This window comes from Protopterus annectens, chromosome 3.part1 (assembly GCF_019279795.1).
Source record: "Protopterus annectens isolate FY-2018-M chromosome 3.part1, PAN1.0, whole genome shotgun sequence".
Classification (NCBI taxonomy): Eukaryota; Metazoa; Chordata; order Ceratodontiformes; family Protopteridae; genus Protopterus; species Protopterus annectens.
This window is the reverse complement of record NC_056732.1, coordinates 371,903,179-371,930,882: the sequence shown is the minus strand read 5'-3', so window position 1 is coordinate 371,930,882 and position 27,704 is coordinate 371,903,179. Positions and strand designations below refer to the sequence as shown.

General features: G+C 37.6%; 1 protein-coding gene across 6 annotated transcripts in view; it reads right to left on the bottom strand.

Moving 5' to 3' along the window:
- Positions 1-27,704, bottom strand: part of WIPF3 (WAS/WASL interacting protein family member 3) — a 1,105,312-nt gene that overhangs the window by 294,868 nt on the left and 782,740 nt on the right. For all 6 annotated transcript variants that reach the window (XM_044066832.1, XM_044066827.1, XM_044066830.1 and 3 more), the window contains one exon: positions 13,559-13,686. In XM_044066832.1, the coding sequence (XP_043922767.1) occupies positions 13,559-13,636 (78 nt within the window). In that variant the 5' untranslated portion in view covers positions 13,637-13,686. The remainder of the gene's footprint in view (positions 1-13,558; positions 13,687-27,704) is intronic.

Genomic DNA, 27,704 nt, shown 5'->3' with positions numbered 1-27,704 from the left:
TTGAAAGAAGCTGTAGAGTTGGCAGTGGTAATGGCAAAAGGTAAGGAGCTCCAGATTTTGCCTATGTAGTTTTGGAAGAGGGAATCACCTGCTGTGTTACTGCTTTTGGTTACCTTGAGAAGGTTTTATCACTAGAGTAAAGTTTTCTGGGATTGGTTTGTACTTTTAGTAGGTTGGATAGTGCTGGGGTTTTATCTGGTAGTAGTAGGAGTTTGTGAGCAAAAGAAAGCTGGTGGAACAATAGGAGGTTAGGGAACTCAAGCCAGTTAAGTTGATGCAGTGAGAGACAGTGGTGGGCTCGATAGGGGGAACTGGTGGCAAATTTGGTTATTTTATTGTAGCAGATGTTGAGCTTTGCAATTTCTGTTTTGGGTAGGTTGGTGAGGATTGGTACGGCATAGAATAGGGTGGAGCGGAGGTGAGTTTGCACTATGGTTGTTCTGCCGGGTTGAGTTAAGAAAAGCTTTATTTTTGTAAAGACTGACGAGTTTTTGAGGACATTTTTTATGGTGTGATTTATATGCAGGTCAAATTTGAGGTTATGGTCAAGGATAACCCCTAGCAATTTGGTGTCTTTATCTGGAGAGGTGATAGTACCATGTCTGGATACAATATTAAAAGAATTGGGTATTGTGGTGGATTTGTTAGGTTTGAGTAGCAGCAGTTTGGACATTTTGGGATTAAGTATAGGTTTTTGTTTAGAAACCTGGTTACAATAGAATGGAAGGCTTTTTGGGTGATAGAGAGGAGTGCATGAAGATCACTGGCTGAGCATATGACTGTTGAATCATCCACGTATTGTGTGACAGTTGTGTCTAGGCAGATGTTGTGGAGATTATTAGTGAAAATGGAGAAAAGAAGTGGCCCTAGAATGGACCCTTGTGGGACTCCGGTAATAATGGGTAGCAGTGAGGATAGACTGTTGTCCCATCAAACTGCTTGTTGCCTTCCTTGTAAGTAGTTCTGAAACCAGGCTAATGCATGATTATTTAGGCCCAGATCAGTGAGAGAGTGGAGTAGTTTAGGGTGGTTGACCATGTCAAAGGCTTTTGACAGGTCCAAGAAAATGGCAGATGATAGTTTCCCTAAGTGTCTGTTTTGGTTAATGTGGTTGGTGAAAGAGAGTAAGGCTGTAGTTGTGCTGTGGGTGGGGTGGAATCCATGTTGTGTGGGAGAGAGAAGATGGTTATTAAGTACATATGGCAAAAGTTGGTGGTGTATGCATTTTTTTGAGTATTTTTGCTAGTGGGGACATGATGGCAATTGGTTAATAGTTGGAGAGGTCGGTGGATGCACCATCTTTATATAGAGGGGTGATGTAGGAGGTTTTCCAGACTGGAGGGATGGTATGTTCAGATATGGATCTGTTGAGGAGGATAGAGATTGGTTAGGCAAGTTCATTAGCTGGCAGCTGTAGGTATTCTGACAGGATGCAGTCAGCTGCTGGGTTCATAAGTTTGTGTTTAGTTATTAGTCTGTTGACAAAGTTGGTGGGGATTGGTTGGAATTGTAAGGTTGCTTCTGGTCTAGCTACAGGTTGGGGAAATTGGTGGTTGTAGTAGTGGGCTGGTTTTGAACTAGCTTGGAGATGGTTACTATGAATTATTTGTTGAATGAGTCAGGTATATCTGTGATATTGGTAGTGGAGGTTGGAGATGGGGTAGAGGGTTTGCCAGGGTGGAGTAGTTTATTCATTCCTGCCCGGAACTTTTTTGGGTTGTTTTGATGCCTGTTTTACAATTGTAGGAAATAGTTCTTTTTATCCAGGAGAATAGTTTTTTAGTTTCATTTCTAAGTTTTTGGAATTATTCCCTATTTGTTAGAGTTTTAGTGGCTGTCCATAGGTGCCAGGCTCTATTCCTTTGTGCTATCTTTTTCTTGTTTCTTTGGTGATCCAAGGGACAATTTTTGTTTTGAGTTTAGTAGTACGAGCTGGGATATGATTATTTAAGATCTGTAGGAAAGTATTGTTGAACTGGGTTACTGCTTGATCTAGGGTAATACTTTTAGTATGTTCCAGTTATGGTAATTTAGTTCAAGTTTGAAGCTGAATGAGTCAAAGTTATTTTTGTTCCGTGTAATTTGTAATAGGGGATAGAGTTGGTTTGAGTTTTGTATTTTAGTAAGAAGGTAGGTTGGTGGTCGCTAAGGGTGTCTGGAAGGACTCCTGCATGGTATGGAGTGTTGGCCTTATTTATCAAGATCCAGTCTAGGAGGCTTTCTTTGGTTTTACTGCTTCCTAGTCTAGTGCTAGATTGAATGATTTGGGAGAAGTTATAGAGGTTAATATAGGTGGTGGGATTAGTAGTTGAGCATGCATTCCAGTCAATACTGAAATCACCTAGGATGATAGTTTCTTGGGGTACATTTTGATTTACCCAGTGTAGAGGGGCTTCTAGGGAGGGGATGTTTTTACCTGGTGGTATGTAACCAGTGATTATATTGATTGATTTTTTTGTCACTTAGTTTGGGTAGGAGAAATTCAGAATTATTAATGGGGGGGGGGGTTGAGGACTGATGGTTACAGGTTGTAGGTTGTTTTTGAAAATTAATGCTACACCTCCCCCATTTTTAGACAGCCTATCATGGCGCAGTACATTGTAACATGTTGGGAGGAACTCATTGTTGGGTATACTGGGTTTTACCCAGGTTTCAGTTAATGATAGTATATTGGGGGAATAGGTGGATAGTAAAGCATGGAGTATATGCACTTTGTTATTGATGCTACAGATATTTAAATTTAGTAGTAAAAGACTATTTTTTGGCCTATTCATGGGAATTTGGTTGGGTGTGGGACATGGTTTAGATGTGGGGTTTATTCAGGGGCTTGGCCCTAGATTGGGGTGTACGTCACTTGCTAGGATTAGTTTATGGTTTATATTATGGTGTAACAGCTTGAACAGTTTAGCTAGGATGACTATGTACTTGTTTGTGATAAGAGATTTGGGAGAGGCTGGGAGAAGTCTTCCTGAGATAGTTGGAATAGTGAAGTGGTGATTTGTACTTTGGGATATGTGCAGGCTGTAGTGTAGGGTGGGAGGAGTGTGGCTGGAAGTATGCTTTGTTGGAGGGGAATAGTTAACTGTGAATATGGTGTGATAGGAGATAAGGTAGTTTGCTGATGTTAGCATAAGGAGGCTGGTGAGACTGAATGTAAGGATGGTGGTTGGCCTTTGATAATGGGGGAGAGGGGAGTCATTTTTGTGGGAGGTTGTAGAGAGTGGTGTAAGATTGGTGGGTGGAGAGTTTAAGTATAAATCTAGTGGTAGTGGGGGTGGGTGGGAAATGGGGGCAGGGTAGGGGAGCAGAGTGAGCCTGAGGGCGAACAGAGCAGGGTAGCACTGAGAACAACAGGTAAGGCGGAGTCCAAAAAATCAATCACTGAGCTAGGTAAGGGAGATTCTCAACTGAATTGTGTTGGTTGCTAAAATAGAAGTAAAGATAAAGCCAATTAAAGAGTTCTTTGGGTATTTAAATAATTTAAAGAAATAAGCCAATTATACAGTTATATGGATATATATGAGATGTGCTGAAATTGACTAATGTGCAGACACTGTGAATTTTATCTGGCAGATTATTCCAGAGGAACGGAGCTATTTTATAAAAAGAATTTTAAATGTTGCTTATTAGTTATATTTTCGTTTATTATATAAATAACATATAATACTTATAATGTTATCAATGAATAACTACAACTGAATAACATTTACATTTTCAGTTAATGTTTTTGATTGATGAGAAACAAATAATGAATCAGTGGTTTAGTTGTTTATTTGCATACTTGGACCATTAGTTAATCAGAAGCTTAAATAAAGGTTGTTTGGTAATCTGGGTTTAGGCACAAGCCAAAGTGCCACCTGTTATATAACGGAGTATAGGAAATGAAGTCTTGTAATTTTCTTCACTGATGTGGATGTTGTTCTTTTGAAAGTGAATATTGAGTATTGGAGAATTAACTCTACTATTTTTTCTGATGGAATGTTTATGACTTGAATCCAACTGATTTATAACTGTTCCAAATATTTTTCCATATTTTCTGACAAGTTGGAGTTTGCAGACCCTCTTGTGGATAATTACAATATCTACCATTTTCTAGACATTTGGCAATGCATGTTCATACTACTATATATTTAAGATGCATGTCATGTATGCAGCCTATGACAGGGAGGCAGGAGAGATCACAAAATGAATGCATGGTGTTATTGCTCCACAGTGATAGGCTGGGAAAGCATATACACTCTTCCACATGTAGGAACAGTGTGCAGAGAAACTTGTTGAGTATTTTAGAGGTGGAAGGCTGTGAAATATCTAATGTCAGTAGCGGTGCTAGGGTGGGGTGACAGAGGCAACTGTACTGGGCACAAAGTATTGGGGGCATGATTGGCCAATCACTCTATAATTCGCTCCATGTGTGGTCTAAACTGTAGCAACTGCCTGGTATAGTTTAAAATTAAAAAAAACCTCAAACCTGAGTGCTGTGGCATTCAGTGCAGATTAAACTGTAGCAACTGTTGCTACAATCAAAGCAAGCAGTTTGCTATAGTTCAAAAGAAGATTTTTTTTTAACTCAAACCTGAATACCGTAGTATTCTCTGCAGCAGGGTATAAACTGTACCAACTGTTTGCTACACTTGTAGCAGGCAGTCTGATACAGTATAAAAGAAGATTTTTTTTTAACTCAAACCTAAATACTGTACCCCTTTGTGCTGGCAGCATATAAACACTAGAATTGTTTACTACAGTTTAAAAGAAGAAATAATTTTTTAATCACTTAAATGTGTGTGGGAGGGAGGGGCAGGGGCAGGCCACAGAAATGGAACATGACTAGCTGATGCAGGCAGGAGGGAGAGGGAGTGTTGCGAATCTGGCCATTTGCTTTGTGTGTCAGTAGAAGGAATGGACTTTTCTTTTTTTGTTCTTTACTTGAGCTGGGGAGTAGGGAATGGGGGGTAGTGCACAGATTGGGTACTGTCTGTAGAAAGCATCCTGCAAGTTTTGCAGTAATCCTTTTTTTGCTGTTCACTTGAAGAGCTAAGTGGTTGAGGTGCTAGTTCATAGGATTGACATTGGGTGCTGGTTCAGCCAGCTATGCTTCTGCCCAACATGTCATCATTTGGTGTATAAAAGGTCTGTGCAGATAGTATAAAAAGAGCTATGCATCCTATAGTGTCCACAGAGGTGGAAAGGCCACACATTCCTTTTGACTCTACATGTGGGTAACTCATGTCAACCACGGCCATACAATGTTCCAGTCAGCAGTGTTGATGATGCCATGATCAGTAAAATCACTGTAGGTCACCACCTGCTGCTTATATTTCAATTGCTGCTGGGCACTTCCTCAGGGATAAGGACATGAACCCTCAGTGCAAACAGCTATGCTATGCTTTTGTACAACTTTTACTGCTTCTCCAAGCATTTTGCTATCCACATCTCCAATGTTTTAGCACACTGTGCCCTTTTATAGTCAGGTATACATTAATGCACCATGTCTTTCACACATGTCTGTTTATAGCAATTGTGTTCACCTTGCATGCATATGCATATTTCAGAACCTCATTATGTCTCTCCTTGCTTCATTAGCATATCATTATGTGGTCATTTGCATATATCTTCTGTTGCACATTTGGACTCACAACACTGGAGCATAACATGGGGCTCTGAATTGCTACTAGCTTGCACCAATGCATGAGTGGCTAGTTCTGATACAAATGACTGCTGTGTACTTCAAAACATGTGTATGAGTAAAGGTCATAGACTATGCTGCTCATGTCTCCTCAAAGACTGTGATAATTTACCCGGTTCACAGTGCCAAAAGGCAACTGTTTACAATCAAAGTACATTTGATAAAATTTTTGTTGACCTTCACCTACCACACAGAATGTATAAGTGCTTTCACAGCTGATGTTTTTTTACAGGCTCACTAGCTTTCTGCCTGCACCCCCTATATTCTCCCTTGGTTCAGCTTTTAATACCACGACTATAAATATTTCTTAAAAGGATCTGGAGAATCATCTCCTTCTCTATGGAATGTCATGGCTTGTATCTCCTGAAGGCCCAATGGTCCCCATGGCAAAACAGCCTCACCTTAACATCAATAATCCATACAATTTAATATTGCTACTACTGTCCTCAGCTAGCTAATAATACTGTACATTTGTCTTCAGTATTATTTAAGGTCTTAGGATTTTCATCATGCTTTCCTTCCTGAATGTAGATGAAAAAAAATCTTTATGGAAATGTATACAGCTTTTTTATAATTCCATTCCAGCATCCATTGGAGGTATAGTAGACCAAAGAGTTATTAAACAAATGTTCCATTCTCATCTCATAGCAACAACTTCATGTACCTGATATTTAAATGCTGATTAGTTTGAAATACCCCCTCTGTAATTTACTTGTAGGTCTGGCAGTTGCATCATTATTTTACGCTACTTTAAGTGAAATTAATAAATTATGTTCTGGTTTGCCTACCTCTCTATTACCAAACTTTTCATTGACACTTGGCTTCACTCAAGGACTTCTGGAGAACTTGAATGGTTTAATTGAGTCAGTATAAATAAATTTTAGAGAACCTCTTGAGATTTCAGCACAGCTTATTCATGGTAACAAATTTCAAGAGATGAGGCACACGCCTGACTTTGAGACTGATCTACAACATTAAGGCATGGATTCTCCTCACCACTACATTCAAATAGGTCATAAATAAGGTGTGAAATATGACCTAAGTATAAAATCTGGTTATATTTTGAAAAAGGACAATATCAGGTGATCTGTACCAGGATCAGGTAACAAACACATGTTGTGTGTGTGTGTGTGTGTGTGTTTAGGCACCTAAATAGCACAGCATAAAAACTGAATATTAAATAGCGTATTAATTGTTTTCACTTCCAGCAAGACTGTGATATGCTACTCAAAAACATATCTTGAAGAAACTGAGAGGTGTACAAAATTATGTAAAAATATAAGTGCATCAGATGTACAGTAAAAAATCTGTAGACTTAATGAATAACACTTCAAAAAATCTACCTGATAAAGTCATTTATTTTTGCTTTTGAGAAAGGGAGATATAACATATGAAAGTCATTTATTTTTGCTTTTGAGAAAGGGAGATATAACTTGTCTACTTTCTTTAATTTATTGGCACTGCCAGGATTGTAGGTAATGTAATCTGGTTTCCAATCTATTAAACAGATAATATTTTGTGATATGGAGTTCAGCAACTCTTGTGAATAGGTAAATCAAGTCTGAAAAAATGGAAATGTATGTTCAAAAATAGCTATATCATATAAAGGGATAAATAATGTGAAAATAGTTACGTACCTACAGAGGAGGAACAGATGAAAGGTGTGCCTCACTGATTACAACTACATTTCAACCAAGAAGGATCTGTGTCTGGTATGTTGCAATGGCTTCCCTCAAAGCAATATGTAACTAAATGGGCTTTGCCCTTCTGTTGTCCTACTGCCATCTGTCTACACTGAGATGAATAATGATAAAGTATGCACCTCTCATAATTTGTTCTTTTCAATAAAACAATATTAAAATTATCTCATGTCAATAAATGCATTGCATTTAAGCAATACTGAATACAATTTGTTGGTGTTTTAACTTAAAGTAGGTTAATTCTGCCAACAGGCATACTATCCATTTTATATTTTACATTGTATTTGCATCTTGCATGCTTTCTTCCAGGACCTTCAATAAAATACACTTTGTCCAGTGAACAGTTTTAGTCAACGAAACGTATATAAAAACACATTTCTTGTTATATTTGTGTACAAAGTAAACAAAAGATGCGATAAACTCAGTCCTACATCAACTGTCATACCGTATGAGTACATGTATTCTGAAGCAAACACTGCATGTCTCTCTGCTGGCTGTGTGTGCAAGTCAAGCAAATTAGATTTCTGTCATTCAGAAGTACCCAACTTGCTGGTTCTGGTAGACATTTAAGAGCTATAATCCCTTTTCCTGATGTAATATCCCGATCTTGTATAAAATGGAGCTTTTTCACTATAAGTGCCAATCTACTACTGCCAAAAACTGCACAAGGAGAAACAGAGAGCAGATTTATTCAGAGCGAGGTTCTGTTGGCACGGGCTTAGGCTATCTCATTGGGGTAGTTCCCTTGTGTTTTAGACACTAGTCTAATATTTTCACTCTTAGGGATAAACAGTTATACTCTGCACTTCAGCAGAACTTGTAGAATAGAAAACAACTAATTTAAACGGCTTAAGGAAAACAAATGTTGTTTTTTCAAGGTCCATACTACACTGTACTTGACAAAAGATAAAATGTAACTATAGCAGACATTATGCTATGGCAAGTGTCCAGTCTATAGATATCTCATTAGAAGTGATGCTCATCATTAAAGCACTGTTGCAGTAATGCTGATAAATAGGATATATCTTGCTAAAGATACCATATGTGCTGTTAGTATGCCAAAGCTTAGGCATTCCTTTATCTGGCACCATACACCAAACCTTATACCAAGACATGAAGGCTATGTGTTGCTAAATAAGTGATGTTCAGGCACAGAAATCCACAGAACTTTCTTGCCAGCAGTCCAAAAAGCAAGATGCCATTTACTTGGTTTGTCAAGGCATTCAAAAAGAACTAGATTACATTTGCTAGCAAAAGCGAAGTGCCTTTTTTTTTCTACTTTAAATTCTGTATTTTTGTTAATATCATCAAAAAGAGGCAAATGCCTCTTTAGCAGTCAATTTTGTTATAAAGATAGAGATTATCAGAGTCTCTTTCACTTAGGACACCAACATAACATTAGGGAAGCTATCATTTACCTGGCATTCATACCAAAAATATTGCTGAGCTGTTTTTCCACTTTAAAGATTTATTTAGAGAATAACCAAGTTAAGGCTTTAATGCAAGAAACCATTTTATCCAACGTTCCTGCTTCAGATGTCCTCTCACAGCTGAAAAAGAAAGCCAAGAAAATGAAGGAAGACAGTACTCTTTTGGCATTCTTATCAGTGTATGAATTGAATGTACCCATTGAGGTAGTTGAAAACCCCAAATACCGCCTGACCTCAGTGCCTGTTCATTCTGTCATGGCCCCACTGGCAGCTGGCATGGAATGCCCTTCAGGCATGTTTCACCCAGCTGGTTTGATTGTCTCTAAGGCCCTGAAGTTAGTGATTTAAAAGGTTCAGAGTACTTTAGATTTCAGTTTGCAAGGATGTCCCTTGTTTTCTGATGACTGTACAACAAGGGGCAGGTCCTACATGTATAGTTTCTTTGGAGAAACAAAAAATCAAAGCATCTTTCTGCTTCAATCTCTCCTGTTTCCAAAGACCATCAACAGGAATGTGAAAACATTTCTCATGGATTATTTAAACCTTTGATAGTTCTTAAACCCCCTTGGTGTATTTCTTTCTCTCTCTCTCTCTACCCCCTAAAAGAAAAAAGAGACATAGCTTCAGAAGAAGAAAATCCTCCACAGAGTTAGAATTTGAAGATTTATATTATGTTACTCAGATTCACTCCTTTCTTGGATACGAGTCTGAGCCTGATAGTGCCGTGTCCTCTTACCGCCCCGTGAAAGATCTCTCCGTTGGACAGACTATTCAAAAAATGATGCAATTTTTCAGTTGGGACAGCAAACAAATCTCAAGGTCACAAATGAGATACTATGATCTCCAGCATACAGATGTTAAAAACCCTTCTCTACCCTTCAGTTTTTCAGGCTTTAGAGGACACCTTTCTTTCTGTTTCATTAATCTCTGATGTAAAGCCACCTGCATCTTGAAAGCCTGACAAGTACTATAAACTTTAAGATCGTCACCAGTAATTGTACAAAAATCCAGCTTCTGACATTGTTATTTCCAATGATCCTGATAAGAACTCAGAACTTTTTCTATCCCAATGAAAGGGACATTTGAGCCATCAATACGTATGGGAAAAACTATACAGATCAGCTCCACAAGCCTTTTATTCTATTATCAGACATGCAACATGAATAGACTTATGCTAAACATCCCAGATAGTGACCCAAAATCAGCAATGCTGTCTTTTTTTTTTTTCTGCTACTTGCGTTTCATGCCATTATATTCAGTGTGTCTATTATATGGTAGATGTTTCTAAATGGGCTGCTGATTCTGGTTTAGTGCTGAAAAATATGGCCTGTGATGTAAAATGCTTGCAACTAAGACTAGGACAAAATGATTTGTTTTCATTTATATAAATGTAAGATTGCCTGTCATAAGAGATAATTTAATAAAGATACTTCTGGTTTAAAGAAAAGATATTCCTGGTTAAAACTAAAATCCCTCCCAGCAGATATAAAAGTTATATACTTTTGAATGCACCATTAGATAAGGACTTCCTCTCTGGTCTTCCATCAGCAGAAATATTTAAAAAATTTTGAAGAAAGTGGTAAAATTTTGCATGGGTTTAAACAACTTTCCCTTGTGCCTAAATTTAATATTAATTACCGCTCCAAGTCAAGCCTTTTCTATCACAAAAAGATGAACAGCAAAATAGCAAGCAATCTAAAAATAAATGGCAACACAAGCCTAAAACTGATTTCAAATGAGGAAAAAGACCCCTTCCAGGACAAACCTTCCAGTTTATGACAACAGCTTCCTCTACCTCACCTTCCATTAAAACTTTCTATCAATCTTCCCCTTTAGAAATATATCACAATGGAAACCTGGGTTTGGAAAATCCTTCAGGAAGGGTACATTCTTCATTAGAATTCTTACTTTTCAACACCCATTTCCTCAGGTTCTGTAAAACCAGCAGGACTTCAGAACTTTTGATTCGGGGGTAACAGAACCAGTTTCCCAAAAAAAAAAGTAGTAAAAAGTTTCTATTCAAGATTTTTCCTGGTCCCAATAAAGTAAGGAAGGCACTTGGAGACCTATCTTGGATATGCTAATTCTAAACACTTTCATAATCATTCCTAAATTCAGAGTCTTTTCCCATTATACTTCCAATTGCCTTTTTGCTGTCCTGAACTCATGGAAGCTAATGTTCAAACTTCAAGCCATCTTCTTAACAGGAAATTTCTAAGATCCTGTTCCTCTTTGTTACACTTTCAGTTTATTCCCTTGCCCGTTGTGATTTTTCATTCCTACAAGTAATTGCAAAATACATAACCTTAGTAATAGCATTCTGCTAGCTGCAGGATATTCACATTTACTTTAAAAAGATGACTTTCTGAACCAGGCTACTTCTCATCACAAACTTCTTCAGGACTTACAATTCACAATCAATCTCTTTCAGAATCTGAGATTTGCTTTGAATTTCAATGAGCCCTGCCTCCTTCCTTCCCATTTCCAGGTGTTCTTAGGTTGCCTTCTAGAATTCCCAGATGATGTTTTTTTCCTTCAGACACTATTTTATTCTTAATGGGCTATTTTCAATTTCTGTCATATTTATCTCTTTTGCAAAAGCAATGCTGAGAGCCCTGGGATATATGACATTCACCATTCATTCAAATTATATCTTTTTCCATATTACAAATGAGGAAAATCCTATGGTACCTGAAGTCCACATGGGTTCAACACTGTTATCTGTCTTTTACAATTCTTCTCGTATCATTCATGAAGAAAGAGCTACAGTACTGGATCACACAATTAACCCAATCCAAGAATTCCATTTCAAATTCTTCCTCCTCCTTTTCAGAGCATCTTAACAGTTGCAGAAAACAGAACCCAGGGGCTTTCACAAGGGGCTTCAAAGTGCAGGTGATTTGGTCAAAAAAGGAAAAAACAGCATCTAAATGTAAAAGAGATTAAAACATTAATTGTAGCTCTCGAGTCCTTCCATCACCTTTCATCCCCAGGAACTCTACAGGTTATGTGGTACATCAACAAACAAGGGGGCACAGAGTCTGAAGTCTCTCTATATTTGTAATGTTGGTTTGGGATATTGCTATTCATCACAATCACTTTCTTCAAACAGAATGCATCCTATCAGAACAGAACAGAAGTCTTCCTCCTATTCCACAGATAGGTATTTGCCTCCAGTCTGAGACATCAGCTCAAAATATTTTTCTCCATGACCCCACAGAAGGAAATCTTGGAAAATGATGCATTTTCCATTATTTGGAGAGGTAAATTTCTCTATGCCTTTCCTGCTGTTCATGTTAAAAGATCTTCCTGAAAATTCATAACAAACCAAAAATTCTCTTGTTGACACCTTTTTAGCCCAGTCAGCACTGGTTCTCCCTTCTTTTTCAACTGGCACAGACAATCACCAATCTTTACTCCACAGGATGAACTTGCTAAAACAAAAAAGAGTCTCTCTCACATCTTGTTCTGAAGACTCTTAGACTCATGGTTTGGATGATACATTTTTTATTCCATTTAGGCACCAGTATTAGCAGGACATGCTACAGATAATTACAGAGGCCAGGAAACCTGCTACTAGAAAATCGTATGTATCTATATGGAAAAAAAATCTTTTTGGTGTCCACAAGAGAGGACAGGATCTTTACCAGTCAGAGATACTTTTTGCCCTGCAATACCTGTGTGAGTTGCTGAATTTAGGCCTGGGATACATCTCCCATCAAGGTACATTTATCAGCCATCTCAGCCTGTCTTCCTTTATAGCCATCTCTTTCTTCACGTTTAAAAGTCAAGCAATTCTGAAAAAAGTGTACTGCACTAAGAACTGCAAGAAAAGCCATTCCTACAACTTGGGAACTAAATTTTGTGGTTGAGAAATTGATTCTACTGCCTTTTAACCAAGCTGTTTTGGCTTCTTTAAAGTTTTGTACATGGAAAACAGTTCTTCTTGTAGCGCTAACCTCTGCTAAAAAAAAATTCTGAATTACAAGCCTTGATATTTGTCCCTCCTTTTTTAATTATTCATAAGGACCAGTGACCTCCTGTTAGAAGAAAGTTCTGAGGATTTTGGAGCTCATATGTCACTTGTATATCAGCCAGGTATTAAGAACTCAAAGTAGGAGCACCTGAGCTTTGGCAAACTGGTCAGATCTACAAGATCCTTGGCAGGATATGTCCTCTTGGTCAGCATTACTACAACAGCGATCTGTTCAAACATCTACTGTTAAGTTCTTACAAACTGTACTCACTCTGCTCCCTGTCTTAATTTCAGTAAAAATAAATAAATAAATAAATAAATAACAGTGGTAAATTTAGTGACAAAATTAAACAAGAGTTATTTCTGTGGGTGCAAAGGCAGTTTAAATGGTTTTGATCCACGGTACAGGAACTAGTCAGTCTTTTCATATAAACAAAACCATTGCCCTTATCCTGTATGTTTTTGAAAATAAACATATATACATCTATATGCCATAAGAAATAAAAGTATCATAATAGTCTCAAGGGCATAAATAAATCAGTTTTTACCAGTCACTTCTGGAAGGGAATAAAATAACTACCAGTTCATGAAGATTGCAAACTCATACAGATAATCGGAGGGTAGAATGTTATACACAGCCTGGTTCAATCTGTGTCCCTAATTATATCAAATTAATTCCCCCTTCTGAAACATTCCTCCAAGTCATAAACTGCTGAATTTTTTCACAGTGGTTAAGGATATTTGGTCTCTTATCTTTGATTAAACTTACCGAAGAAAAAGAGGGAGGTGGAGGTGGGGGCGGAGCTGCAGGTGGAGGAGGAGGAGGAGGAGGAGGTGGAACAGGCATGGTCTAAGACTTCCTTTACTCTGGTACAGGTTCAGCCACACGTCCAAGCCCTAAGACATAAAAGTAAGAGGTGAAACAAGGTTTGCTATTTTAGTGTGTATCAGTTCTCAAGAATATTTTGATCATCTTAGGCTCATGAAGCCCATCATTAAAAACATCTACATTATTTTCCCTTGAAGAATTACATCCATCAGTTGTTGTCTTATTCATGAAATATTAAGAAACATCTGCTTGTTCTTCAGTGGGAGATATCAACATAACATTTAATTTATTTTTTAATTAAGTACCTGAAGAGGAAATATACTTGCTTTTCAAACAGAAATAATCATGTAAACAATATTATGTTTATGTCTGAATAACTATTAACCAAAACAGAGATATCCAAGAAAGGTGAAGCTAGCCAAATGGATCTACTTAGTAAAATTTTAATGTAAAATACACATACATTAATGCATACACATTTAAAACAACAGCGTTTTCATTTCTATCAAGTAAACTTCATCAGATGTGGATGGACAAATGCAATAAAGATGTTATACCCTACATTTTTATTACCAGCTGTTCGAGCAATTTAATCACTGTGAAGTTGTTCAAACAGCTAGTAATAAAAATGGAGGGTATAAAATCTTTATTGCATTTGTCCATCCACACCTGATGAAGTCTACTTGATAGAAATGAAAATGCTGTTGTTTTAAATGTGTATGTGTTAATGTATGTGTATTTTACATTAAAATTGTACTAAGTGGATCCGTGTGGCTGGCTTCACCTTTCTTGGGTACCTTGGACTTGGTTTTGGTGATTTTCCGGTGCCTTTTGCTGATTTTTGTGCAAAACAGAGATATGTTACAACCACTTTATTCAGCATAACAGTTATCTATAAAATTAGTGTTTCTTCACTTATTTCTAACTTTTAATTGAATATAATTTGGAAAAGAAAGTTGTAAACATTTTTTAAACAAAATAATGGAAATTACTTTAAAAATGAATAAAAGAACAAGATACAAGTGCAAAATCTGATCATATATCATATGCAAAAAGAAAAAAAAAGAACAATAGTATATATGAGTAACCCTGTGGCAATCCTTCCTACATAATCCTTCCTATAACCAAACATGTATAAAACACATCTAGCATACATAAGATAAATTAGCTTGACAGACACATCAATTATATTCTTGTAATTTTATTACAATCTTGTACCTTCTTTTCAGTGTAATTTGAGGTTTTGGTATACTTTACTCTAGTATTTCCTTCACTTGGTCATTAGAAAATATTAAAATGAACAAGTCTTTACTGGTAGGAGAATATGCGACGATTTGTAGGAAAACTACCAGGATGAGTGATAGGAAGGCTACTTTTAGTGATATGGAGGCTAGATTACTGCATAGGGGTTACAGTATGGATGTTTTGAGTAAAACAAAGTTTAGAGCACCTGTTGTAACAGACAATTCTTGTTTTGTAATGAGACAACAAAGTGTGAGGCCACTTTATGTTTGTTGCACAGATGGCCATGGAAGCATGTTTTGTGCCATTAAATACATCACTTTCACTGAGTTATTTATTAAAATTGTGAAAAGAAATTGGAATATTTTTTCAGATTATTTAGCTAAAGTGTTGCCTATGTTTCCTATGTTTTTTGTTTAAACAATATTTGAGTTTATTTAAATACAAATGTAAAAACCATTAACAGCTGTACAGGGGAAGTATTGCTGTGGTCAATGTAATGTGAGTAGTTTGGTTCTGACTTTAGGATTAATGGGAAATTGTATGTTCTTAATATATGTACGTTCAATTTTCAAGTGGTATACTGGACAAACAAAAGGAACATTAAATCTAGGATACAAGAAGATATTAGAGATCTAAAAAAATGCTTATCAAACCAGTATGTCGCACATTGATTCTGTCCGATTTTTAGAACTTGCTGCTGTTAAGCCTTTAAGGGATGGGGATGTGTGCCTTACCTTATATATTAGAAATAAAATTCATTTTGAAGATTACTACCCTTGTCCCTGAGAGTTTACATAAAATAGATTGGTCTAGTTTATCATGATCGAGTTGTTTGCTTTATTTTGTATTCATTCAAGTTTGTGCTATATCAGTACTCAGTGATAGTGATTATTTACCGAGGTCTTTCATTTACTAGTTTATGTTGTTAATTAAAAAATTAGTTCAATTGAAGTGTAATGTGTATAAAAATGAAGGTGCTGGTGATTGTGAGATTTCCAACTCCCCATGGAAGCATATGAAGCGCTAGGGGGGAATAAATTATATCTTACTCCGGCATTTTTGTATTTTTTTTATGAAAATAAATAAGGGCTGTGGCCATAATTATCTATGATAAATCTCTAATGACTGAAACAAAGGATTTAAGTAAACAATAAAACTTGACAGGATGTATCTGTAAAAAAAATAACTCCTTACAACCATACATAGCTTTGTTTACTAAGGATTAGTTTAACCAGCACTGATAATAACACTATTTAACTGTTAAAACCAGATTTTGTATAAGTTCCTATGTCATAAACTATAACAGTTATGGTGCAACCTGACAATATTGTTTCACAACCTGTGTAATGTGACATATAGACAGAATTATGCAGTGATAATTACAAGTTTACTAGGTTGGAATTCATGACAAGTTAATATTTTTGTTAAACTATTAAAAATGTCACAGTTATAGGAGCTTGTTTAATTTTTTTAATAAAAAAATCTGATTTTCAACATTTCAAAGAACGCTTATAAACTGAACAAACACCCATAATTTCACAACTTATTAACATTTTCGGTTCTGCAAAAAGTGCTCGAGTTCCAACCAAATGAAGACCACTACCTCAGAGTCAGGGACTTGAACATCTTGTAGCTCATGTAGGCTGCTATTTGCACTTGAATTTGATTACCGAAACACATAGTTCAAGTCTGAGTGAGGTAAGTGTGGCAGCTGTGTAGAGGGAGTACAGAGGATGAGGGTGTAGATTAGGGCAGTAATTGAGAAGGGGAGTTAGGTTTAGAGAGTGGGATGGGAGTTTTAGGGTAGACAGCAGGACGTGAGTTTTAGGGTTAGGAAGCAGAAAGGAAGTTTTAGGTTTATGGAGTAGGAGGAGGGCTTTACGGTTAGTTAGCAAGAAGGGAGTCTTAGATTTAGGGAATAGATGGTGTTAGAAAAATATGTATTTGAACATGTATAAAGTGCTAGTTTAAAAGCAAATAGTATATAATGCATTTTATTCTAATATGGCAATAAGAATGATTTTACATGTAATTGCTTGAAGCTTTGGAGCTGCAGTGTATTTGAACTCTGACCCTGGCAGTAGCCAGCTCAGCAAGCTTATGTTTTTCACTAATGATTATCTGCTGGGTCAGGAAAATTAAATGTATAAAGCATTGAATATTCTTATTCCTTCCTCTGAGATAATTGACCTTGTGAATGTATCAGAGATAAGACACAGCTGCTAAAGTAAAAGTTGCAAGAAGAACAAAGAAGTATATTACAAGAGTGAACCGACTATTGTATTCAAGCTAGCCTGAGACCTTGGAAGAGTAACATTTACAGAAAGACATTATAACGGACCAGGTGCTTTGCAAGGCTGTATTATTCCCATGGGAAAACTTTTAAAATGTATAACATCAGCTTTTTCTTATGAATAGAATATTGTAGACCATAGTGATGTAGGTGCCCTGTGACTAACCACGTCAGTAAGGTGGGCACAGCCTGAATGTAAGACTATATAAAATTGTGTATTTCCTGCATCATGTCAGACAAAACTCTGTACTTGTATGTTTTTTTGCCTCCTGGTGTACACTAGTAAACTTTTGCATCTGAGCCTCCTGTGTTGTTATCATTTGTTTTTATTTAACAGTTTGGTCCTCCTTGAACCGAAATTCCCTTGGTAAGCTGCAGATCAGAGTGTACCGGTGGTCGAATACTGCGCAGGAGAAGCTACCGAAATGGTTCTTCTTGAAACACAAAGACCTCCTACTGAATTGTCGTTTTGAGAGGCTGGCCACTTTCTGATCTGCGGCTGAAGAGCGGTCTCGAACTGGTCGACCCAGGAGGCTCAGGAGGAAAATATTTGCCTTTTTTCTGTTTTAGATCAGGGACTAGGTTACAGTAAATGTCATTGTCAGAGATTTGTTATACAGATCAGGGACAAAAGGAAATTACTGTATATTTTGTCAGAGATCAGGGAAACAGAATAAGGTAGGCAGTTATTCTAGATAAACTGTGTAAGGAACTGAAATACCACGTGGTGAAAAGGGTTACGTAACATTTTTTAGAATGGGAAATCAGTGCACTAAAAATCGCGAGATCCGCTAACTGATGACGCAAAATATATGCAATTACAACGGACTGATAATGTAAGGTATTATACAAAATGGGTTAATAAATACGGATTTGATGGTAAATTAAACAAGATTTCATTGGTTAAACTTTTAAAACAGCTTAAATCTGGCCAGAAGGTCAGGCAAAAAAACAACAGCGATTAGGCATTCCTCAAGCACACAGGTGGATTGAGGAAGTAAACCGAAGGAACAGAAAACTAAAATGCAAAAACATTATTTTTAGACAAAGAGGATAATAATACAGTAATAGCGACGGCCCTCCCCTCCGCCCCTCAATGCCTTTTCAGGATATGAAGCAGGAGGACAAGCTGGTCCACCTCCACGTTATCCTGAAGTTACAAGAGTACTAAAACCATTTGTTAGAGATCCTATTGAAACTAGGTCCCGGACACGTAAAACACTTGGGGACACAGACTTATATCAAATAGGGAGAAGCACACTAGAAGAGAATGAGGAAGAAATCTGTCCACTGATCGAGGTACCAAATCCTCAGGCAGGACAGGAAGGGCAGGACCCAACTCTTCTAGTATATAGACCATGGACACGCCAAGATATTCGGAAAGCTACAGAGGGAATCCCTCATCCAAAAGTTAATTACACAAAGTTTTTACAAGATTTACAAGGTATGAGACTAAGTTACCACTTGAATGGGGAAGAAGTAGAAAAGGTAGTTAGACAGATTGTGGGTCCAGACTGGCACATGATTTGTGGCACCTGGAATCCTCGTAATGCAGAGCTAAAACCACTCCCACATAGTGGCCTTAGAATTAGACAACAGAGTCAAAGGTCTTACAGACCGAATTTCTGAAAAATGGAAACCTAGAGCAGATTGGACTTGCATTAATCAATGCATACAGCAAGAGAATGAAACTGTAGATGGGTACTATGGTAGATTATTGGAATGTTTCAATAACCATAGTGGTATGGCTATTCCTGAAAATCAGACACATGATACCTCATATGAACAGCAACTGAAAAATGTGTTTTGAAAGGTTGCATTGCACCTATCAGTAGCTTTATTACAAAGCATATGATAGATCATCGAACAAGTAGGCTACAAGCCTTACTTGAATATGCCAGACATGCTGAAAGACACTTTAATAGTAAAAGAAAAGAAGACACAGGTCTTCACAGCTGAAGACAGAGCAGAGGTCTTTGTAGTACAGTCAGGTAAAAGGGTAAGAAAAATACCCAGGAAATAGACAATCTGACAAAAGGTCAGAAGATTTTGAAGAGAGAAAAAGAAAGGTGAGTGCTTTAAGTGCGGCAAGAAAGGACATTTAGCAAGGGATTGCAGGCTAAATAAAAGGTGACTACAGAAAATAAAGGTGATGAGGACTGACTATATGATAGTGATGAAAATCAGAAATCATCAGGGAAGGAAAACAAACAAAGGGCAAACGTAAATGTAGTGGAAGGAACAGAGGAAGTGCAAGCAGATGTAGAGGATGAAGAAAGTGAAATTTTAGATTTGGCATTACTGAGCTTGGAGCTCTATTTGGCAGACACAAAACCGGAAGTTACACTTCTGGTGGAAGGAAGGGAAGTGAAATTCTTGTGTGACTCAGGAGCATCACGAACTTTGATACACCCTTCAAAGTTACCAGAATATTCTGAATCACCTGACTATATATTAGTGAAAGCAGCAAATGGACAGCTATATAGGGAGCCACTCTCCCATGATATAGCAATAACTGACCCTGTTTCAGGCATGACTCAGAAAAGTAAAATTGTAGTTTCTGCAAAATGTCCAGTAAACTTACTGGGAAGAGATCTTATGCAGATATTTGGCATAGCGGTAGTTCCCACTATGCAGGGTATGGAAGCACAAAGACAAATGGATACTTTTGTGGTGCGACCGGAGGGTGAAACCTTTTACTGGTACAGCCAGGACCTAATTACGACTGGTCCAGGGGCAGTAACCGGAGAACTGATGAATGTAGCCATCAGTAAGGCCCCCTCCCTTGACACTGACCAACAGCATTTGTTACATTGTACTCTATACTACTGTAGCATGCCAGGACCTGATAAAGAATATGAACAAGAGTTGTTCAAAAATCCTGCTAACAGATTAGTATTACGAACCTTGTATTGGGATACTGAGGGAAACAGTGTGGTAAGCTGTTCACTACCTCAGGAATTCATGACACTGTACAAATCTAATAGACTACCACATGTCAGCTTGACAAAGAATAAGGATGTGAGATGGGCAGACTTAGGAGAAAAAGTAACAAGATGGGAAAAACAAACTGATTTAGAATTATCAGAACAGGGAATACAAAAACAAAAATTGAATTGGCTAACACAACCACATCTAGCTGTACACTTACAAACTAGTGAAGACAGCTGATCAGCATTCTTATTAGAAGAAGAAAAAGCCTTGTGTGATATACCAGATATTCTTTGGTCAACAGGTAAATCAGATGTAGGACTTATTCAAACAGCAGGACCAGTAACTATTACACCAAAATCAGCATTTAGACCACAAAAAAGACAATACCCCTTGAGAAAAGATGCAGAGCAAGGAATCAAGCCTATAATAGCAGCATTACTCAAGGAAGGAGTACTGGTAGAATCTCTTGATTCACCATGTAACACCCCTCTATTTCCTGTTAAAAAAGCAAACGGGGAATGGCGGATGGTACAGGATTTACAAGCTGTAAACAATGCAATAATACCCAGAGCACCTACGGTGCCAGACCCACACACTTTGTTGAATGATTTAAAACCACAACAAAAATATTTTACTGTGGTAGATATAAGCAATGCTTTCTTTTCAATACCTATACATCCTGATAGCCAGTATTGGTTTGCATTTACATTTCAGGGTAAAAGATATACCTATACTCGGCTACACCAGGGCTATTGTGAAAGTCCAACGATATTTGCACAAGAAATGGCAAGCAACCTGGCAGGGTTTACTCCACCAGGAGGTAGTCAGATTCTACTTTATGTAGATGACATCTTGCTAGCAGCCCCTACCCAGCATCAATGCAGGGAAGATACGATAGCATTATTGAAATTTTTAGCAGCACAAGGACACAAAGTAAACAAAAATAAGTTACAACTTTGGAGAAAACAGGTTAGATACCTAGGATATGTAATATCCAATGAAGGTAGAATATTAGACGAAGACAGAAAAACAGCGATATTACAGGCACCCAAACCAGCAACGAAGAAGGAAATGATGTCCTTCTTGGGAACGACTAATTTTTGTCGAAGCTGGATATCAAACTATGCTTTAGAATCTGCTCCACTGGCTGATTTAATATATAAAACACCAATGGCAGCACAAGATGTATTACAATGGACACCTAAAGCAGAAACAGCTTTCTGCAGACTAAAACAATTGATAGCTTCATCACTAGTTTTAGGACTTCCAAATTACCACAAAAGATTTTTTCAGAACGTAGATTGTAAGCAGGGGTACATGGCGTCAGTTTTGGCGCAACAGCATGGGGATAAGCAACGCCCCATAGCTTACTATTCATCACAGTTAGATCCAGTGGCACAATCATTGCCTCACTGTGTGCAAGCAGTAGTCGCAGCTGCAATGGCAGTACAGGCTTCGGCCTCAGTGGTGTTGTTCCACCCTCTCACATTGAGAGTGCCTCATGCAGTCGCGATAATTTTACTGCAAGAGAAAATAGCATATCTATCTCCTGCTAGACATCTTTCATGTATGACCATACTGCTGAGCCAACCTCATATGGTAATTGAACGTTGTACAACATTAAATCCATCAACGTTCCTTCCAACTCCTGTGGATGGCACACCACACAGTTGCCTGCAGGAAATTGAGCAAATAACTTTGCCCAGACAAGACCTTACTGATATGCCCTTGGATGATGCCAAGGTGACAATTTACGTGGACGGTTCATGCAGAAAGGGTCCTACAGGGAAAAATCTAGTAGGGTATGCAGTAGTCACAGATACAGAGATTTTAGAAGCCCAACCCTTACAGCATAACCTGTCTGCTCAAGCAGCAGAACTGATAGCCTTAACACGGGCTTGTACTCTAGCGAAAGATAAATGTGTGAACATATATACTGACAGTCAGTATGCTTTCTCTACAGTGCATGTTTTCGCACAGCAATGGAAAAATAGGGGAATGATAACATCTACTGGCAAACCGATTAATCATGTGCAACTTATTTTGAACTTGTTAGATTCCATTCAGTTACCTACTAAAGTAGCTATTTGTAAATGTTTAGCTCATACAAAACAACAGGATGCAATTTCAAAAGGAAATGCAAAAGCTGATGCAGCTGCAAAGCAAGCAGCCTCAGACTCAGAAATTTTACTTTTAACCGAGGAATTACAACCCTCTGAGATTTTAGATTTAGAAATGTTAAAAACAATGCAGACATTAACTACAAAAACTGAGAAACAAAAATGGGAGAAACGAGGTGCAATCCCCGAAAATGGACTGTATATCTCCAAAGAGAAAAAAACAATATTGCCGTCTAATTTATTTAGATATGCAGCTTTGTTGAGCCATGGGCAGTGCCATGTCTCAACAGGGGGGATGGTACAGTTAGTAAATCGAATATTCCAAACATATGGATTCATAAACTTCACACAAAAATGTTGTGCAGCATGCCATGTCTGTAATAAACATCATGCACAAGGAGCATTCAAACCCAAGCAAGGGAGTTTTCCTATACCACCATATCTGTTCCATACTATCTGTATGGATTTCATAGAACTGAACAAATGTGAAGGGAAAAAATACTGTTTAGTAATTATAGACATGTTTTCCAAATGGGTAGAAGCTTTTCCAACTAAAAATCCGGATGCAGCAACAGTGGCAAAGGCCCTAATAAAAGAAATAATTCCTAGATTTGGCATACCGGAAAGAATCTATAGTGACAATGGGACACATTTTGTGAATCAGACGATTCACCAACTTGGGAGATTCTTTGGGATCTCCTTGAAAAATCATTGTGCTTACCACCCACAGTCTGCAGGACTGGTGGAAAGGTACAATGGAATTTTAAAAAACAAATTGAGGAAGTTAGTAGATGATACATAGAAGAATTGGATTTGCTGTTTGCCTTTGGCACTGCTGAGCATGAGAACAGTTCCAAATGTAAAGGGTTTGACCCCCTTTGAAGTGATATTTGGAAGGGCATATTATGTGCCACAGTGGAAAGCTCTCATGCCTGCAGAATTAGAGGCTGACAGCTCATTAGCTAGTTATATGAGGAAACTGTTAACTAATAAAACTGTTTTGCAGTTGAACTCTTTTTCAGATAAAAGACAGACCAGACCGTTGGAAGCAGTGCTGACCCCAGGGTCCTGGGTTTGGTTGAAGGTCACGAAGAGGAAGAATTGGGCGAGTCCAAAGTGGGAAGGACCGTACCAGGTACTGTTGGCGACGCCTACTGCAGTCAAAGTTGCTGAAAGGTCATCCTGGGTCCACCTGACACACTGTAAACCGGTAAAGAATTTTCAGCTTGATAAACATTTTGTGACTGACACACAACAAAGGCAGGATGGCCAAGAGCGAAATGAGTAAAAATACAGATCAACCCCGAAGATATTGTTTAATCATCTTGCTAACTATGCATTTATTGACTATGATTGTGATGACTTTCCTTTTGTTGTGGTTCTTCCTACATATAACCACACAAGTGAAAGTGGAGAAACGTGATGAACCGTCTATAGACTGGCATCCAACTTTAACACATACCTAGCTATGAAGCGTGTATATGTAGAGACTATGAACATTTCAAATTGCTGGGTTTGTACTGCCATACCAACAGCATATGGAGGACTGTTGATGTCTGCTGTCCCCTTGGGGATAAATGAGACTTGGGAAAATTTGCTTTTTGATACAGGTTCTGTAAGATCACAGGACAAAATTGCATTTTATTTGCCTATTACACAGAGGGGAATTGTATGTTTCTATAAGAATGATACACTCCAAGTGGGTTGGAGTAACTGTAACATAACTGTATATTATAAATGCTATATTAAAACTAAAGATAAAAGCACTATTTGTAACGCAAATTATGATTCATATTTGAGCTTAATGAAAACAACATTAAGTGAAGTGCAGAGAAATCCTGTCTTGCATAAACAATTGTCTGTTATAGACAAGAAAATGTTTCATTCAGAACTAACCCGCATCAGTACCAAAGTAGAAAACTGTTATTTTATTTGTGGGAAAAAAGCATACAAATGGCTACCTGAGAATTGGTCCGGCAGTTGTTTTTTGGGTTATCTGGTTCCAGCTATAAGGCATACTGCAGAATTACCTCTAGGTAAGATACGAAATGTAAGAGATGTAGCCCGAAAACCTGAAGATCCTATCGGAAAACCTGTAAATCCAATGGGAAAAATCGAAGCTGGTTGGAAGAACCATCATTCCGTGAAAGATAAAGAAAAATTGACTCATATGGACTTGAGTGACAGTGTCATATCCTGGGCTGGGATATTTCCAGCATATGGGGCAGTCAAATCGATCTGGGAGTTGAGAAAACTGTCGAAGCTTCTCGAAGTAATGAGTAACGCAACTTTTCTGCTCTCGAACTAGTGACTGACGAACTGAATGCAATGAGAACTGTTGTGCTACAAAATCGAATGGCTCTTGACTTCACCCTAGCGGCGAGAGGTGGTACTTGTGCTTATCAAAGAAGAATGCTGTGCGTACATACCAGACAATCGACACGAAATTAATGATCACCTAGAGGTAATACAGCAGGTATCGGCCATGACTGAACCAGGCCCAAACCCACTGACGAACTTTTTCCAGAGTCTGTTTGGTGGGTGGGGTTCTATCCTAATGAATATTTTGATTGCTATTTGTGTTGGTCTGCTCCTATTAGGAGCATGTGTCTGTTGTGGGATCCCCTGTATGAAAAGATTAGTCAAAGATTTTGTTGATATATCTGTAACTGAAACTTTGTACCAAGACATTGAATTGGAACTTTTGATTCCAGACGAAACTTGTTCCGAAATATAAACTAAATGACTTACCTAGTTAAAAGTCCTTAAAGGAGAAGGCTAGGAGACGATATAACATTGTTTATGTTTCTGAATAGAATAAAAAGTATTAAAAGGGAGGAAAATGTTAGAAAAATATGTATTTGAACATGTATAAAGTGCTAGTTTAAAAGCAAATAGTATATAATGCATTTTATTCTATTTACAATATGGCAATAAGAATGATTTTACATGTAATTGCTTGAAGCTTTGGAGCTGCAGTGTATTTGAACTCTGACCCTGGCAGTAGCCAGCTCAGCAAGCTTATGTTTTTCACTAATGATTATCTGCTGGGTCAGGAAAATTAAATGTATAAAGCATTGAATATTCTTATTCCTTCCTCTGAGATAATTGACCTTGTGAATGTATCAGAGATAAGACACAGCTGCTAAAGTAAAAGTTGCAAGAAGAACAAAGAAGTACATTACAAGAGTGAACCGACTATTGTATTCAAGCTAGACTGAGACCTTGGAAGAGTAACATTTACAGAAAGACATTATAACGGACCAGGTGCTTTGCAAGGCTGTATTATTCCCATGGGAAAACTTTTAAAATGTATAACATCAGCTTTTTCTTATGAATAGAATATTGTAGACCATAGTGATGTAGGTGCCCTGTGACTAACCACGTCAGTAAGGTGGGCACAGCCTGAATGTAAGACTATATAAAATTGTGTATTTCCTGCATCATGTCAGACAAAACTCTGTACTTGTATGGTTTTTTGCCTCCTGGTGTACACTAGTAAACTTTTGCATCTGAGCCTCCTGTGTTGTTATCATTTGTTTTTATTTAACAGATGGGAATTTTAGGGTTAGAGACTGAATGGGGAATAGAGGTGGGGGGGGCTGGAGTTATAGGGTAAGGGAGCAAAGACTTGGATTAAGAAACTGGGTGAGAGTTTTAGGGTTAGACTTAGGGCTTTGGTAGAGCTATACAGTTTTACAAGGTCAAGTGTTAGGAAGATGAAGTTGTTATGGGAGATCAGGCTAGTGGGAGCCAGAGCATTTGCTTTTTCAAACAAGTGGCAATGAGCATGTGTGCCACAAGCTACTAGCATGTGAGCCCTTGTAGTAGAGCCAACATTTTCACATCAAATTTTCAACATACTATAAGTCCTCAAATGATGAGCAATGTAACTGACATTGTGCAATTCTGTTCAAAAAGTCATATCACAAACGTAATTTGAAATGAATTTTGAAGACAGAATTGCACAATGATAATTGCTTGTTTTATGACAGTGGCATAATTGACTGCATGTTGAAAATTTGATGCAAAAATGTTTAGAAATGGCGAGATTAGGGGGTTTACTTTAAAACTATAAGACATTTGACTTTTAACATTTCCAGTATATTTTTAAGGTGAATAAACATCCATAACTTTAACATTTCTTAGTACTGAGAGATGGATGCGGTTAACATTTGAAAATATTGTCTTCTCAGAATGCCTTGTTTGAGAATTGTTTTATCAGATGTGTTTTTTCTTGCACTGTATGAGTGACAGAAGTCAGTAAATGAAAGGATAGCTCAATCAGAACTGTACATATAGACTAGGAATTGTTGCAAGATATGTGACTGCATCTCATTTGAATTGTTTTTTAACACAGTGGGTTTTGTGTGGTATCATCAGCTTATTCTTTCTAAACCTTGATTGTATTATTGTATTTTGTACACCCATTTTCTAAGAATCAGTTTACTGGTTAAATTGCCCCTCTCTGGTTCCTTGTCATGTTTCTCAACCTATTCTTTTCACATTAGGGTGACTTTACTGAGGCTCGAACAGGCTCATTGTCAGTACTAAGACTTAAGTGACTAAATTTAATTTTCAACTTTGAAAATCAAGTTGTTTCTGATGCATAATGCACTGTAATACAGTGATCCTATTGATTTTTATAGGAAAGGTAAATTATGTGGCAAATCTAGCTGAGACCTAATTGTCATTCCTTTTCCTCTCTAAGTGATGCAGAAAAAAATGGAATCTGCTCTCAAACCGAAATGAATTGGACTGTAGGATAAACCTTACATCCCTCTTCCTATGCTGACATATTAAGGGCATGATAGGGTAAGTACCTGCCACAGATTACTCAGTATTGTATGTCTGCAGCTGTGACCTTGAAAGTATTTTGTTTTCTGCATAGTGTTTCTGCTGTCTGTCCTGTAAGCTCAGATAAATCAGAATCACATTAGTGTTTGGTAAGACTTGCCCTGAATGATGACTGTGTGACTCTGATTGGTGCTCCAGTTCAACTCACCCCATCTGGCCTACTCTTGCATAACTTGTGTAAATAGGAATTGAGACAGACACTACTTCCTGTTTTATCAAGAATTCCAGTAATGACCTTGGAATTTCAAACCTTTAATAAAGTTATAGCAAAACTAACTTTTTAGTCAACCATTTTCTCTGATATTATAAAAACACATTCTCTGTTTAATTTACAAACCACTTAATCCCACAAAATGCAGGTGTCACTTGGATCTTTTGTCATTGTACCAACTTGGCCCTTGATCAATGGTGATGCAGAGAAGCAAGTCAAAGACTTAAATCACATTATATAATGCACGCCATCTCTATCTTAGACACTGGGACAATTACATGATAACCCAATCAGAACAGTCAGTCCTACTGCCCCAGACAGTATCTTAATTACATCTTAACTAGCAACAAAGTGATCACTACACACATTTCTGCAATCATTAACTCATTTAAGACAGTAGAAACTGAACCAAACTCTCTCCCCTAA